Source organism: Vitis vinifera, chromosome 12 (genome assembly GCF_030704535.1).
Source record: "Vitis vinifera cultivar Pinot Noir 40024 chromosome 12, ASM3070453v1".
NCBI classification, from domain to species: Eukaryota; Viridiplantae; Streptophyta; class Magnoliopsida; order Vitales; family Vitaceae; genus Vitis; species Vitis vinifera.
This window is the reverse complement of record NC_081816.1, coordinates 23592514-23607428: the sequence shown is the minus strand read 5'-3', so window position 1 is coordinate 23607428 and position 14915 is coordinate 23592514. Positions and strand designations below refer to the sequence as shown.

The 14915-nt window shown below is 32.8% G+C and overlaps 2 protein-coding genes across 2 annotated transcripts; both read left to right on the top strand.

Annotated features, from left to right (window-relative positions):
* LOC104881060 (uncharacterized) lies at positions 1-4408 on the top strand. The gene is made up of 4 exons (XM_010659793.3): positions 1-449; positions 720-797; positions 910-1008; positions 4164-4408. The coding sequence occupies exons 1-4, from the start codon at positions 190-192 to the stop codon at positions 4261-4263; spliced, it is 537 nt and encodes a 178-aa protein (XP_010658095.1). The 5' UTR covers positions 1-189; the 3' UTR covers positions 4264-4408.
* Positions 4409-12198: 7790 nt separating this feature from the next.
* LOC132254741 (uncharacterized) lies at positions 12199-14398 on the top strand. The gene is made up of 4 exons (XM_059740955.1): positions 12199-12341; positions 12789-12905; positions 13934-14090; positions 14186-14398. The coding sequence occupies exons 1-4, from the start codon at positions 12199-12201 to the stop codon at positions 14396-14398; spliced, it is 630 nt and encodes a 209-aa protein (XP_059596938.1).
* Positions 14399-14915: the final 517 nt, after the last annotated feature.

Here is a 14915-nt window from a genome sequence, read left to right as displayed (position 1 = left end):
CACTCTCTGTAGTAGCGGAGGAAGCCTAAAGGAACCAAATGTGCCTTCAAAGACTTATCAGTCTTTCAGTTGATGCAGGTGAAAAATCAGCTAAAATTGGTGATGGAAATTCATAGTTACCTTACCGACTGAGGGGTGGAGTCGAAGAAGAGCAACAGCCAAAACTTGGCAGTGGAGGGTACGAGTGAAATGGGAAAAGTTATAGATCCAGATCCAGATTCGAATTGGGGATGGGATATGAATTCAGATTTGAATTCCGATTTCGACTCCGACACTTTAGGATTTAGTAACGATCCGGGGGAGCAGCTTCATCAGCGTTGGAAGTGGCTGAAGTTGCCTTGGAAGCGGCCGTTGTCTTCACATACTGTGAGATTTAGAAATGATCTGGGTGAAGACTCACAGAGGTTGCAACGGTGGTGGCCATTGTCTTCCAAATGGGACCCCAATCCGTAAGTGATGCCTTGTTCTGAGGGATGGTATAAATTTTTGTAATTTAATTTTAAATAAAATTTAAAACTAAATAATATTTGATTTTTTAATATTTTATTTTTATTAAATATTAAAAAATAAAAAAAGTTAATAAATTATTTTAATACTAAAAAAAAAAAAAATATTTTAACTTTTAATATCCAATCACGAAGGTAAAAGAAAAACACAAACACATAAAAATTTTCCTTTTCAAATTTTTTTGCATGTAAATTCATTTGGAAACCGTGAAGTATGAATCTTCGGAAGAGGGCGATGAAGTGGTTGGATAAGAAGGCTCAATCACATGCTCACTCTCAAAATTTGATTTAGTAAGAATTCTTCTGTACTCATCCAATGTTTTTAATTGAAAACTAATTTATCTTTAAAATTTTCCTTTTCAAATTTATTCACATGGAAATTCATTCGGAATCTGTGACTCAGCATGAAACATCGGAACAGGGTGATGAAGTGGTTGAAGCAGTTGGATAGGAAGGTTGTGGCATCGAGACCATCGTGCACCCACTCTCAAAATTTGATTCGGTAAGAATTCTCCTGTACCCATTTAATGTTTTTAATTGAAAAGTAATTCACCTTTAACACACACCCATCCATATATATATATATATTTTTAAATGTGTTCTAAAAATAATTTTTATATGTAGTTTTTTTTTTAATTATTCTTTATATTTATGTAATTATTTTTTAAAATAACCCTAAAAAATAAGTGAAAATAATTAAAAACAACTAAAAGATGTATGGAAATTATCTCTCTTTCTTCTTTTTAAGAATATATATATTTTTTGTTTTTAAGAATAAAAAATTGTTTTCTATTTTTCAACGCACACATGCACACCCGTCCATGTGTGTGTGCACACACAGATATGTTTGAATACAATTCTTTGATGTTTTATAAAACAAATGTATGTTTGGGAATTTGAAATATTTTTAACATATTATATATATTTTTAAATACATTTTAAAACACACACACACATCACACACACAAATATAATATATATATATGAAAATTCTACATGAAAATTCTCTTTTTTTCTTGTTTTTAAGAATAGAAAATTGTTTTCTACTTTTCTACACACATGCACACCCACCCACATGCGTGTGCAACATGCGTGTGCACGCACAAATATGTTTGAATACAATTCCTTGATGTTTTATAAAACAAATGTATGTTTAGGAATTTGAAATATTTTTGACATGTTTTCTAAAAAATAAGTGAAAATAACTAAAAACAACTAAAGATGTTGTATAATTTTTTTTTCACACACACATAGATATATATATTAAAAGGTAATTAAAAAAATGAAGAGTTTTCTTGATATTTATATAATTATTTTTTAAAACAACCCTAAAATAAGTGAAAAAAAACAATTAAAAGACATTGTAGGAAAATTCTCTCTTTTTTCTTGTTTTTAATAGCAGAAAATTATTTTCTATTTTTCTACACACACCACACGCACACATAACGTTACATTGGTAATTTTTTTTTAAATAGTTTTTTTAATATAATTCCCTGTTGTTTTATAAAACAAATGTATGTTTGGGAATTTGAAATGTTTTTAACATATTTTCTATATTTTTAAATGTGTTTTAAAAATAATTTTTATATGTAGTTTTTTTATTTTTAATTATTATCCATATTTTTATAATTATTTTTTAAAACAACCCTAAAAACATAAGTGAAAATAACTAAAAAATGTTGTATGAAATTTTTTTTCTTGTTTTTAAGAACATAAAATTGTTTTCTATTTTTCCCCACACACACATCACACACACAAATATAATATATATATATATATTAAATGTGTTTTAAAAATAATTTTTATGTGTAGTTATTTATTTTTAATTATTATCTATATTTATATAATTATTTTTTAAAACAACCCTAAAAAAACAAATGAAAATAACTAAAAACAACTAAAATATGTTGTATGAAAATTCTTTACTTTTTCTTGTTCTTAAGAACAAAAAATTGGTTTTTATTTTTTTAGTTATCAATCGTGTTTTTTAGTTTTTTTTTTTGAAGTATTCTCCATTTTCGAAATCATAAACTTTTAATCAAATAACTTTATATATATTAACCCCCTTCCACTTAATCAATCCACTTTTGACATATATCTTATTGCATATTTTAATTATTTACATGTAAATTTTAAAAGAAAATATTATTTTTACAAGAAAAAAATGTGGACATTTTTATAAAAAATAAAACAAAAGAAAGTGTTCCAAATTCCTAATTAATATATATTCCTTTTCGTAAAGAATATTGTATAGTATATTTTTTAAGTTGATATATTATTGTAATATTAGATTTTATTATAAAATAAGGAAAGTTATTAGGAATATCTCTATAAATATCGTAGGTTGAAAAATCATGAGAAGGACATGGGCTTGTAAAAATTATAGGAGGTGGATAGAGATAGGGGAAAGAATACATGACACCCAGTGGAGTGAGGAGGAAACATAAAAAGTTTTGGGAATCCAATATTTGTATCTGGTTCTATCCTCTAAAATATTTTCTATAATATAGTAGAATAATTATCTCTTATTCGTGGATGTAGCATGATTGGTCGAATCACGTTAAAACCTTGTATTTTTTTGTGTTGATTGTTTTTATCTTTGTAATCTTGAATTAATTTTATTTGCATTAAAGCTTCCATTGACACAATAATTTTAATAGATTTTTTGAGCCACCCAACAACTAGTAACCTGTGACTAAACACTAAATTCCTTTTCAAAACTCAAGAACAAATATAATCAACTAGCACTTCCTAATATTTATCATGATATAACACTCAAAATAAACCATACTTTCTCTTCTCAAAAGCAAGCTTTTGGAAACAAAAATATAAAGAAATTTTTTGTTAAAAAATACATGGCCCCACAACTTTTTACTATACTCTAGGATTTGAGGTCCTTCTCACCAAGTCGTATGAGAAAGTCAATTTTTGAAAGCATTTTTTATTTATTTATTTTTTTAAAAGTGTGGTAAAATCAAAAGTAAATCACTTTCATACATTGAAAAATCACTTAAAATGATCTTATAGTAGCACTTAAAGATGGTTTGTGAGAATTTGAGAGGGCTAGAAGTGTTTCTTTACATAAATTGGATGTTGAATTTTATTTTTTTTAAATGTAGAGAATTATCCTTTAGCAATTACTTGTTATCAATTCTTCTAAAAATCACTTTCATGTTATTTAACAAAATAACAAAAATACTTAGTTTGAGGAAAAGTAGAATGAAACAAAAAGTGAAGGCAAATGAAAAATATATTTAAAGCCAATACATTATTTTTATATATTACTTTTAATTTATTTTAACTTTTTCGTGTGAAGATTAAATAATTTGAAAATACATAAGTTTTTAACTATTTTTAATTATATTTGATTTTTTTTTCATATTTTTTGTAGTTTAATCAAATATGAGAAAATCATTTTGCTTTATATTTTTTTTTCTTTTCTTAGTACTTTTCGGAACCAAATATAACCTAAGGGTATCATTTTATCTGCAAATGGCTTCTATATCTCTTTTACTGCTCGAGATTTTTCTCAAACAATCTTGTATTTGTACTTACTGTGCACACTTGTCACAACTCATAAGAGGTTAACTACAAATAGTTTTCTGAAATTGCTTTCTAGTTGAACTCACTTTAATGTTTTTTCCTTCATTTCTGCAGAAGCAAAACCAATATAGCTGGGCCTTCCACACAGTTAGAAGATGACAGGAGTGTCCACAAAAGAATCAAGCAGAGTGTTGAGATATTGAACAGGATTTGAGGTCCTTCTCACCAAGTCGTATGGGAAAGTCAATTTTTGAAAGCATTTTTTATTTATTTTTATTTTTTTAAAAGTGTGGTAAAATCAAAAGTAAATCACTTTCCTACATTGAAAAATCACTTAAAATTATCTTATAGTAGCACTTAAAGATGGTTTGTGAGTAAATTTGAGAGGGCTAGAAGTGTTTCTTTACATAAATCGGATGTTGAATTTTTTTTTTAAATGTAGAAAATTATCCTTTAGCAATTACTTGTTATCAATTCTTCTAAAAATCACTTTCATGTTATTTAACAAAATAAAAAAAATACTATCAAACTAAATATTTGTGGTTATTGTAAAATTTGAGGGAAAATGTAAAGGAAAGAAAATAGAGAGGAAAAGGAGAATGAAACAAAAAGTGAAGGCAAATGAAAAATATATTTAAAGCCAATACATTATTTTTATATATTACTTTAAATTTATTTAATTTATTTTAACTTTTTTGTATGAAGATTAAATAATTTGAAAATACATAAGAGTTTAATTATTTTTAATTATATTTGATTTTTTTTTTCATATTTTTGTAGTTTAATCAAATATGAGAAAATCATTTTGCTTTATATTTTTTTTTCTTTCTTAGTACTTTTCGGAACCAAATATAACCTAAGGGTGTCATTTTATCTGCAAATGGCTTCTATATTTCTTTTACCGCTCAAGATTTTTCTCAAACAATCTTGTATTTGTAATTACTATGCACACTTGTCACAACTCATAAGAGGTTAACTACAAATAGTTCTCTGAAATTGCTTTCTAGTTGAACTCACTCTAATGTTTTCTCCTTCATTTCGGTAGAAGCAAAACCAGTATAGCTGGGTCTTCCACACAGTTAGAAGATGACAGGAGTGTCCACAAAAGAATCAAGCAGAGTGCTGACATATTGAACAGGACGAAGGATATTGTGTGCCTTATTATATCTTATTCTCCTATGAGCTTGCTGAACGGAGAGAGCCACAAGCAGAATCAGTATAAGTGGGTTTGAGACATTTTGAAGATCAATGATGTGGTGAGAAAAATGGAAGCACCTTCAAAGAAGAAAGAGATCGATGTTTTTAAGTTAGAGAATCGAATCAGTACACTGATGACTCGTTACATGGATGAAATTCAACTTTTATTTTCCCAAGTTGTGATTGCGAAGAGCTTTAACGGGATTGATGTAGAAAGACATGACCAAATAATGCCTACGCCAAAAAAAATATATGATTTGGCAGTGGACTTTGCTATTTGTGAAATTTTACAACATATAGAATGCCCTAAAATTCGAAAGATTAGGATTTTAGGAAGCCATGGAGAAACAGTTATGTCAGAATTGTGGGACGAACTACAAGAATGTTGTATATTTGATCATGTCATTGATGTTGATGTCTCAAGATGTTCCACCATTAAAGAGATTAGATTTTCAATTGAACGGGAGTTGTTTCCCTCCACATCAGGAGAACGGAAATTAGATGAAACACTGAAATGCACAAACTTCTTCATCCTTCTTCATGAGGTTGGTGAAAGGGTAAATCTTTATGACATGGGGACCAACTGGTGGAGCTCAAAGAAAATTCAAAAGATAGTTTATACAACTAATGTTGGATTTTTTTATGTGTGGACTTACATAATCAATTTGATAATGTCATAAATCAGTGTTAATTTAATTTTTGTATTGTGGTCCATAATGGGGCTGGACACATTATTGATTGATTTCTATAGGCCCACCCTAATTCACTTGACTGGCCCATTAAGTCAAGTAGTCCAAACTATGTATGTGTGATATGTAATATATATCACAGAGAAATAGGCAGGGTGGCTATTCTATTATGTTCTGTTTTTCTCTTTGGGACTGAGAAGAGAACGTACTGCACGAACGAACTCTTCAGAGCACACAGTTGTTTTGGGTGTTGAAAGGGAATAGCCAATTGATCCCGGGGTTTCTCTCCTCCACGAATTGAACGCATCCTTGAACATCAGAAGAACACAAGAATGGCTTTCTATGGGATTAATCAAGGTCAGCTTTTCTTAATTCCTAATTTTTATTGTATGCTTTAATGTCTTTCATGATATCCTGGTTATGGTTTAAATTTTTCAACAATTGGTATCAGAGCAACCATGGATGACATTTAAGCTACAATTTTTTTTTGGATTAATCAAGGTTTTCCCGAAGCCAATTTTTGGGGCTTTTTTCATTTGATGTTGATTCTCCATTTTGAAGCAAAATTGATGTTGGAGACTTGTAGAAAATACCTTTTGGAGGAAAACCCATCATTTTTTTTTTTTTTTTTTTGTTTTTGGAACTCAATTGATGGGATTTCGAAAAACTAGGGTTTCTTATGTCTCTTCGGTTATGCGTTTTTGTGCAAATTTTTGTCAAGATTGATGGATTAATGTTTGAAGATGGAAAATCAGTTGTTTGCGTCAGAAATTACATAATTTTTTGGCCAAAAAATTACTTTTTTTTTTCTTTTCTAGATCTGTACAGCCAGAACCAGGGTTGTTCAACCCATAGAGAAGATGATGACGTCATCATGACATCATATATTTAAAAAAAACATTTTTTTTTTGCTTGTCTTGGCATTCTTGGAATGATAATACATATGTTGTAATTATTATGCATGTATGAAATTTGGCTTTATTGGGACAATTATTTTTATTATTATTGTTCTTTTGGGTATAATTTTTGTGTTATACCAATAATGTTATCCTAAGCTATTTTGTTGAATATCTTAATTTATTATGACATTGAAAAACACTTGTGTGATTGCCTATCACAATTCTAAGTGTGTCAAGTTGTGCAAATTGAGATATTTTGAATTCATCATGATAATAGTGAACATATATGTGGTTACCTATCGTGATCCTATATGTGTCAAATTGTCTTTGTTGAGGTATTTAATCTTCCACATTTTGGTTGTTTTATTATTGTGATTACTAAGGTCTATACGGGTATTGTAATTGTCCTATCGATGATTATAATACTTGGTAGGATGCTTAGATTGGTGAAGGAAATTAATTATATATTATGAACCGTACTAATTTTCTTTGCCTTTTCGGTAATAAAATTAGTGCATCTTGGTTGTGATATTTAATTAGTTATCCTTACCGCTGTGGATTTTTCAAAATTCCAAGCTATTGGTAAATTAAGTAATTTTGGAAACTAGCAAATAGCATGATTTTGTAGTAACATGCATATTGTTTGATTTTGCTATTTTCCAACTACTAGCAATCCTGGTATTACTATGCAATTGTCTGCCATCAAGCCTCTTGCAAGAAATAATTTTGAGGAATGGTTTGAGTCTTTCAATGTGCATATGACTCTGTACAATCTGGACTTGGCTTTGAGAGTTGATGAGCCAAGTAAGCTGATTACTACTCAAAAAGTGCTATTTTATAGCTTGTAATTAACTCTTTTAAACACTTTTGAGTAGTAGTTATTACCTTTTAACTCAATTGGCATGTTAAGGACCTTTGCAATCGTATCTAATCAAATTGTGTTAAGTTTTGGTGTTTTTCATAACTTTTTAATCACCAAAGCAATCCAAGAATGAGGGAGATCTTTGTATAGTTCATGGCAAAGCAAGTTGAAGCTCAAATTCATGAAGAAACTAAGCTTTGGAGCTTCATAACCCTTTACCAAATCCAAACGAGGATGCAAGGAAGAAAATCACAGAAGAAATCAACCATCCAGCAATTTCTCAAGTTGTGGAATCCAACTTGCGAAATTTTCGCAACTTGCGAAATAAGAAGAGGAAAGGAATCGCTGCAGGACAAAGAGCTGATTAGTTGCAGGACAATTTCACAACTTGCGAAACCATAATTTCAACTTGCGAAATGGACAATTTCAACTTGCGAAATTTTCTCAAGTTGCGTTTGAACTTACGAAATCCACTTGTAATTTGAGATATTTGTGCCTGGAAAGTCATTCCCATAGAAATTCCACTTTAGTAAACTCCCACTCTTAAGCATTCGTGAGCACCCGACTTCGTTTGATGTTTATCTTCAGATATTTGTGTGTAAATCCCTATTTTCTCCTTGTAACCCACTAATCACAAGTTTTCTTGGTTGGGAAGTTAGCAGGAAGGGTGAATACTCTCGCTATATAATATATATTGTAATTTTCTTTTTTTTTTTAAAAAATCTCTGGGGAGTTTTTCTCGGAGACGAACTTTTGTATAGTTTTTCAGAAAGTAATACACAGAGCTCTGCTCTACCTTACCTTTTCATTTTGTTTTCTCTTTTATTTTTATTTCTAGCAAATTAAACTCTGAGGATGTTTTCCCAGAGGATGAGTGGCTAGGCTTTTTGTTTCTTGGAGTGAAGGAAGCTAGGTAAGGTTCCGTATACAAAAGTGGAAGTTTCGTTGTTGTAGTTTTTAATGAAGAGAAAGTATGACTTATCAATGGTTTTTATCTTTTTAGTTAACTTAAAATCCCTTAAAATCACTTGGGCCAACACTTGGTAAGGCAAGTGGACTCCGTCCATTGAGATCCACTAGTTTATCTCTTGCGAGCCTCTGGGAGGTGGTTTAAAGGTAGGATTATCTAGAATAACCAACACTTGGTAAGCTTTTGGACTCCCAAGAGACATCCATTAGTTATCTCTTGCGAGCTTTTGACGGGTAATCCAAGGTTAAGGATCACCTTGAATGGCCAATACCAGGTGAAAGGTATGAACCATTGCAAGATGATTCAATGACAGGGATTTAGTGTTTGAAACCATTAAGGGGAAGCATCTATACCACACCGGTTTAGGGAATAACTATAAGCTAAATCCCCAATGCGAGGAAAAGATCCAAGTGACCGGAATCTCCCTTTTTGTATAAGGAACCTAAGCCTAGTGATCTAAAACTCTAAGAAGCACTTTTCTTTGTAAGTAATTTCAGTTACTTTATTTTTGGTTTCACTTAAAACTAACATTTTCACATGTACTTATGTTTTCTTTTAAAGCTAACCTTGAAAAGAAAATGCACCAATTTAGTTTTTGAACTAATATCAGTTGTAATTTGAAAACCCATCTCCATGGACGATCCTAGAGCCACTATGCTATGCTAGCTAATGCTACCCTAGTATATGGTGAAATAGGTTTATAAATTTTGTTGATTACTCCCGTTTGAGGACTGAAATCAAAGCACACCAGTTGATTGAACACCAATCAACAGGGCATACACCAGCTAGGCATGAATCATAAGCCCACTGATTTGAGCTCTGTAGACGAAAGATCCTTCTATGAGAAATAGGAGCACTCTAATAGGAGTTGTTTGATGGTGATGAAATACACTATGGATAAGTCCATTAAAGAATGTGTGCCAAAGATGGAAAGGGCCAAAGTTTTTTTGGAAAATGTGAAGGCCAATTATACCAAGACTGATAAGGCATAAATGACAACTTACTTGAAGCTTCTCACAACCATTGTGTATGATGGAGTAAGTGGGGTTAGAGATCACATTATCAAACTAAAGCACTATTTCAACAAGGCAAATGAGATGAAAGTGGAGTTGAGTGAGAAATTCCTGAAATGGCTGATACTTGAGTCTCTTCCTACTTCTTTTGATCTAGTGAAGTTGACCTATAATGCCTTGAAGGAAGAATGGACTTTGGAGGAGTTGATATCCATTGTGGTGCAACATGAAGTCTCACTAAAGAAAAATGAGACTCACTCATTGCTCTTGTTACTGACCATGGCAGCAATATGAAGAAAAAACCTCCACACAAGAATTCTAGAGGCTCTAAGCAATTCAAGAGAAGAGAGAATTCGAGTCAAGGAGCCCCTAGTGGATCTGTTTCATCTAATGGTACAAAGAATGAGAAATTCAAGTGGAAGTGCAACTTTTTTCATAAGGTTGGGCATAAGCGGGTTGATTGCTTCAAGTTTAAAAATTGGCTAGAGAAGAAGAAAGGTAAAATTGTGGTTATGGTTGATTTGAATGCAAACATGATTGAGACTAATATTGTTGATGTTCATGCCAATTCTTGGTGGTTAGATACTAGTGCTACTATTCATGTTACTAATTTTTTGTAGGAGATGACAAAGAAAAGGAGGTCGTCAAAGCATGAAGAATTTGTGTACATGGGCAATGGAAGCAAAGTGAAAGTAGAATTTTTTGGCATGATTAAATTGAGATTGGCCACCAAAAGCTTTTTACTGTTACACGATGTTGCTTACATACCCTCACTTAGGAGGAATTTGATTTCTGTATCTGTTTTGGATAGACATGGTTATTATTTTCACTTTGGAGGTGGAAAAGTGGATATTTTTAGTAACTTGGTTTTAATTGGCAATGGTGTTTTGTTTGGCAATCTTTACAGTCTCAGTCTGCATCATGGTCCTTTGTGTGATTCATCTTCTGTTAATTCTGTTGTTGGTTGCAAGCGTGCTAGAATGAATTTGGGTTCTTCTATGTTGTGGCACAAACACCTAGTTCATATTTCTAGGCAAAGATTAGAGAGATTGGTTAGAGATGATGTGCTTTCTAATCTTGATTTCTCGGACTTCAAGACTTGTGTTGTTTGCTTAAAGGGGAAGATGACAGCTAAGACCAGAAATGAGAAGATTGATAGGTGTGGCAGTACTTTAGACTTGATCCACACAGATATATGTGGTCCTTTGACACCAACTGCTTTAAGGGGTTATGAATATTTCATCACTTTTATTGATGATTTCTCTAGATATGGTTATGCTGAACTAATCCATGAGAAATCTGACTCCCTAAATGTGTTTAAGGTCTTTAAGGCTAAGGTGGAGTTGCATTTGGGAAAGGCCATTAAAGTTGTGAAGTCTGATAGAGGTGGTGAGTATTATGGGAGATATGATGAGACTAGACGGAATCCTGGACCATTCGCTAAGTTTTTGTTGGAATGCGACATTGATGCTAGATATACAATGCCAGGTACTCCCCAACAGAATGGGGTTGCAGAAAAAAGGAATTGCACATTGTTGGATATGGTGAGATGCATGTTGTCTAATTCCTCCTTACCAGAATTTTTGTGGGGTGAAGCCTTAAAGACTGTGGCATATATTTTAAATCAAGTGCCCAGTAAGTTTGTGCCTAAGACACCTTATGAACTATGGTCAGGGAAGAAACCGAGTCTTCATCATTTCCATGTTTGGGGATGTAAAGCTGAGGTTAGGCCATATAACCCACAGTCAAAGAAACTTGATCCTAAAACCATCAATGGTTTCTTTGTTGGTTATTGCATTGGATCAAGGGGTTTCAAATTTTATTGCCCATCTCATACCACCAGGATCATTGAGTCAAACAGGGTTGTATACTTTGATGATGAAGTTAATGTTGATCCAAATTTTGTACCACGTGAGATACCTTTTGAAGAAGAGCATGTCGTGATTCCTTGTCCTACATCTCATGTTCCAAATGTGGATGTTCCTATTGACCAACAATCAACCACTAATCAAGGAGAGCATGGTAATCAAGTGGAACATGGCATTCCTGTTGATGATAATGTTGTTGATGATACTGTTGTTGATGGGATTCCTTCGAGAAAATCATAGAGGGTTCGTAGGCCGACTATTTTAGATGACTACATGATTTATTTGCAGGAACATGAGTATGATGGTTATGATGCTTCTAATCCAATCACTTATCAAGAAGCAATTCATTGTCCTCAATTCACTTTTTGGAAAGAAGCCATGGATGATGAAATAAATTCTATGTATATGAATGGTGTTTGGGATTTGGTCGAATTGCCACATGGTTGTAAACCAGTTGGGTGCAAGTGGGTCTTTAAGACCAAACATGATTCTAGTGGGCGAATAGAGAGATATAAAACTAGACTTGTGGTTAAAGGTTATAATCAAAGAGAAGGCATTGATTTTAAAGAAACCTTCTCACCTGTGTCGACCAAGGACTCTTTTAGAGTGATTATGTCCATAGTAGCTCATTTTGATTTGGAGCTACATCAGATGGATGTCAAGACAGCTTTCTTGAATGGTGATCTGGATGAGGACGTGTATATGGAGCAGCCTACTGGTTTTACAGAAGTTGGAAAGGAACACTTAGTTTGCAAGCTCAATAAGTCAATTTATGGTCTTAAACAGGCTTCAAGGTAGTGGTATCTGAAGTTTGATAGGATTATCACCCAAAATGGTTTTAAAGATAATACAGTTGACAGATGCATATATTTGAGGGTTAGTGGGAGTAGTTACACATTTCTTGTTTTATATGTTGATGATATACTACTCGCATCAAATGATTCTGACTTGTTAATTGAGACAAAGCACATGTTGTCAACCCATTTTGACATGAAGGATCTTGGTGAGGCATCTTATGTTTTAGGCATAAAGATTCTTCATGATAGGACTAATGGGGTCCTTAAATTGTCTCAAAGAACCTATATTGAGAAGATATTGAAGAGGTTCAATATGCACAACTGTAGTTCTACTAAAACGCCAATTGTGAAGGGTGATAAATTTTCAAAGGCTCAGTGTCCTCAAAATGATGATGATGAGAGAGAGGAAATGAGAACCATTCCTTATTCATCTTTGGTTGGCAGCCTTATGTATGCTCAAGTATGTACACGCCCTGATATTACTTTTGTTGTGGGCATGTTGGGAAGGTACTTGAGCAATCCTGGGATTGAACATTGGAAAGCTGCTAAGAATGTCCTTAGGTATTTGCAAAGAACTAAGGACTTAATGTTGACATATCGGCGCACCAACATACTTGATGTAGTTAGGTTTTATGATGTTGATTTTGTTGGCTGCATAGATGATAAGAAATCTACTACGGGCTATATTTTTATGATGGCAGAAGGAGCTGTATCTTGGAAAAGTGTCAAGCAAACACTTACAACATCCTCAACTATGGAGGCCGAGTATGTGGCATGTTATGAGGCTTGTTGTCATGCTATGTGGATGCGGAATTTTATTTCAACTTTAGGAGTTGTTGACTCCATTTCTAGACCGCTGAAATTATTTTGTGATAATTTCGCAGCTGTTGCTTTCTCTAAGAACACTAGGAGTATTTCTCGCTCCAAACATATTGATGTAAAGTTCTATTTTGTAAAGGAGAAAGTGGCAGAGTCTCTTATTGATATTAAGCACATGTCCACAAAAAGTATGTTGGTGGATCCACTAAAAAAAGGCTTACCCATAGTTGTGTTTCAAGAACATGTATCTCAAATGGGGTTATTGGAAGCCTAGGTTGTATTAAGTTAGTGGGAGCCACTTCTGGTATTGTAATATTATGCTATTGTTGGAAGGATTGCTATTATTGTATATTTCCTTGTGAATCAAGCAATGAAGCATATATGATTGCTTTTGATTATTTGTTTTTGATGAGATTCTATGGGATATTGATTTATGATTATGTATATGTTGTGATGTTTGATTATGTAGTCTAAGTGGGAGAATTGTTGGATTTTTTATGTGTGAACTTACATAATCAATTTGATAATGTCATAAATCAGTGTTAATTTAATTTTTGTATTGTGGTCCATAATGGGGCTGGACACATTATTGATTGATTTCTATGGGCTCACCCTAATTCACTTGACTAGCCCATTAAGTCAAGTGGTCCAAACTGTGTATGTGTGATATGTGTATATATATGAATTATATATATATATATATATATATAAGGGAAAAAGGCAGGGTGACTATCCCATTCTGTTCTGTTTTTCTCTTTGGGACTGAGAAGAGAACGTACTGCACGAACGAACTCTTCAGAGCACATAGTTGTTTTGGGTGTTGAAAGGGAAGAGCCAATTGAACCCGGGGTTTCTCTTCTCCACGAATTGAACGCATCCTTGAACATCAGAAGAACACAGGAATGGCTTTCTATGGGATTAATCAAGGTTAGCTTTTCTTAATTCTTAATTTTTATTGTATGCTTTAATGTCTTTCAAGATATCCTTGTTATGGTTTAAATTTTTAACCAACTAATTCTCAGAATGTTGATCATGTAACAGCAGTGGGTGTAGAGATCATGATGGAGAATCATCTGTTATCATGGGAATTGTTCTGTGTGAATGTTGGGGAAGTTGTGCATTCTTCAGGGATCCAACGCCTCGCCATAAATGTGGTTGAAAAGTGTTGTGGCCATTTACTTCTTGTTGTTATAATGGCAAGAGCTTTGAAAGACATGAATGATGTTTTGATATAGGAATATGCATCTTATACACTAGGCTTGCAACACAGATCTCAGACAAAAGATAGAGTCTTATTTAATGCATTGGCATTCATGTGGGGTTGTTCAGGTTCGACAAACAAGTATGTACAATACTTTGTTGACATGGAGAATTGGGGACAGATGGAGGAAGTGCATTTGATTGAAGAGTGGAGAACAAGCGGCTTAGTAGGAACATTTGATGAAGGTAAACAGATTGTGGGGGATCTTGTCAATGCCTTCTTGTTAGAGAGTTTTCAATATGGAGATTCTTATTTTGTGCGAAAGCGAAGGGAAATTCATGAGGAGTTATTAAACTTCTTAAGATTTGAATCATGTTCACCCTTTCGTAGGCTAGGTAGATGAGGACTAACTGAACCACCAAAAGATGAGGAATGGGAAAAAGCCAGTGAGATGCATTTGATGAATAATAAACTTTCGGAGCTACCAACAAGTCCTCATGGCTCACAACTCAAAGTGTTGTTTTTGCAGTCCAATCACCATTTGAGAACTA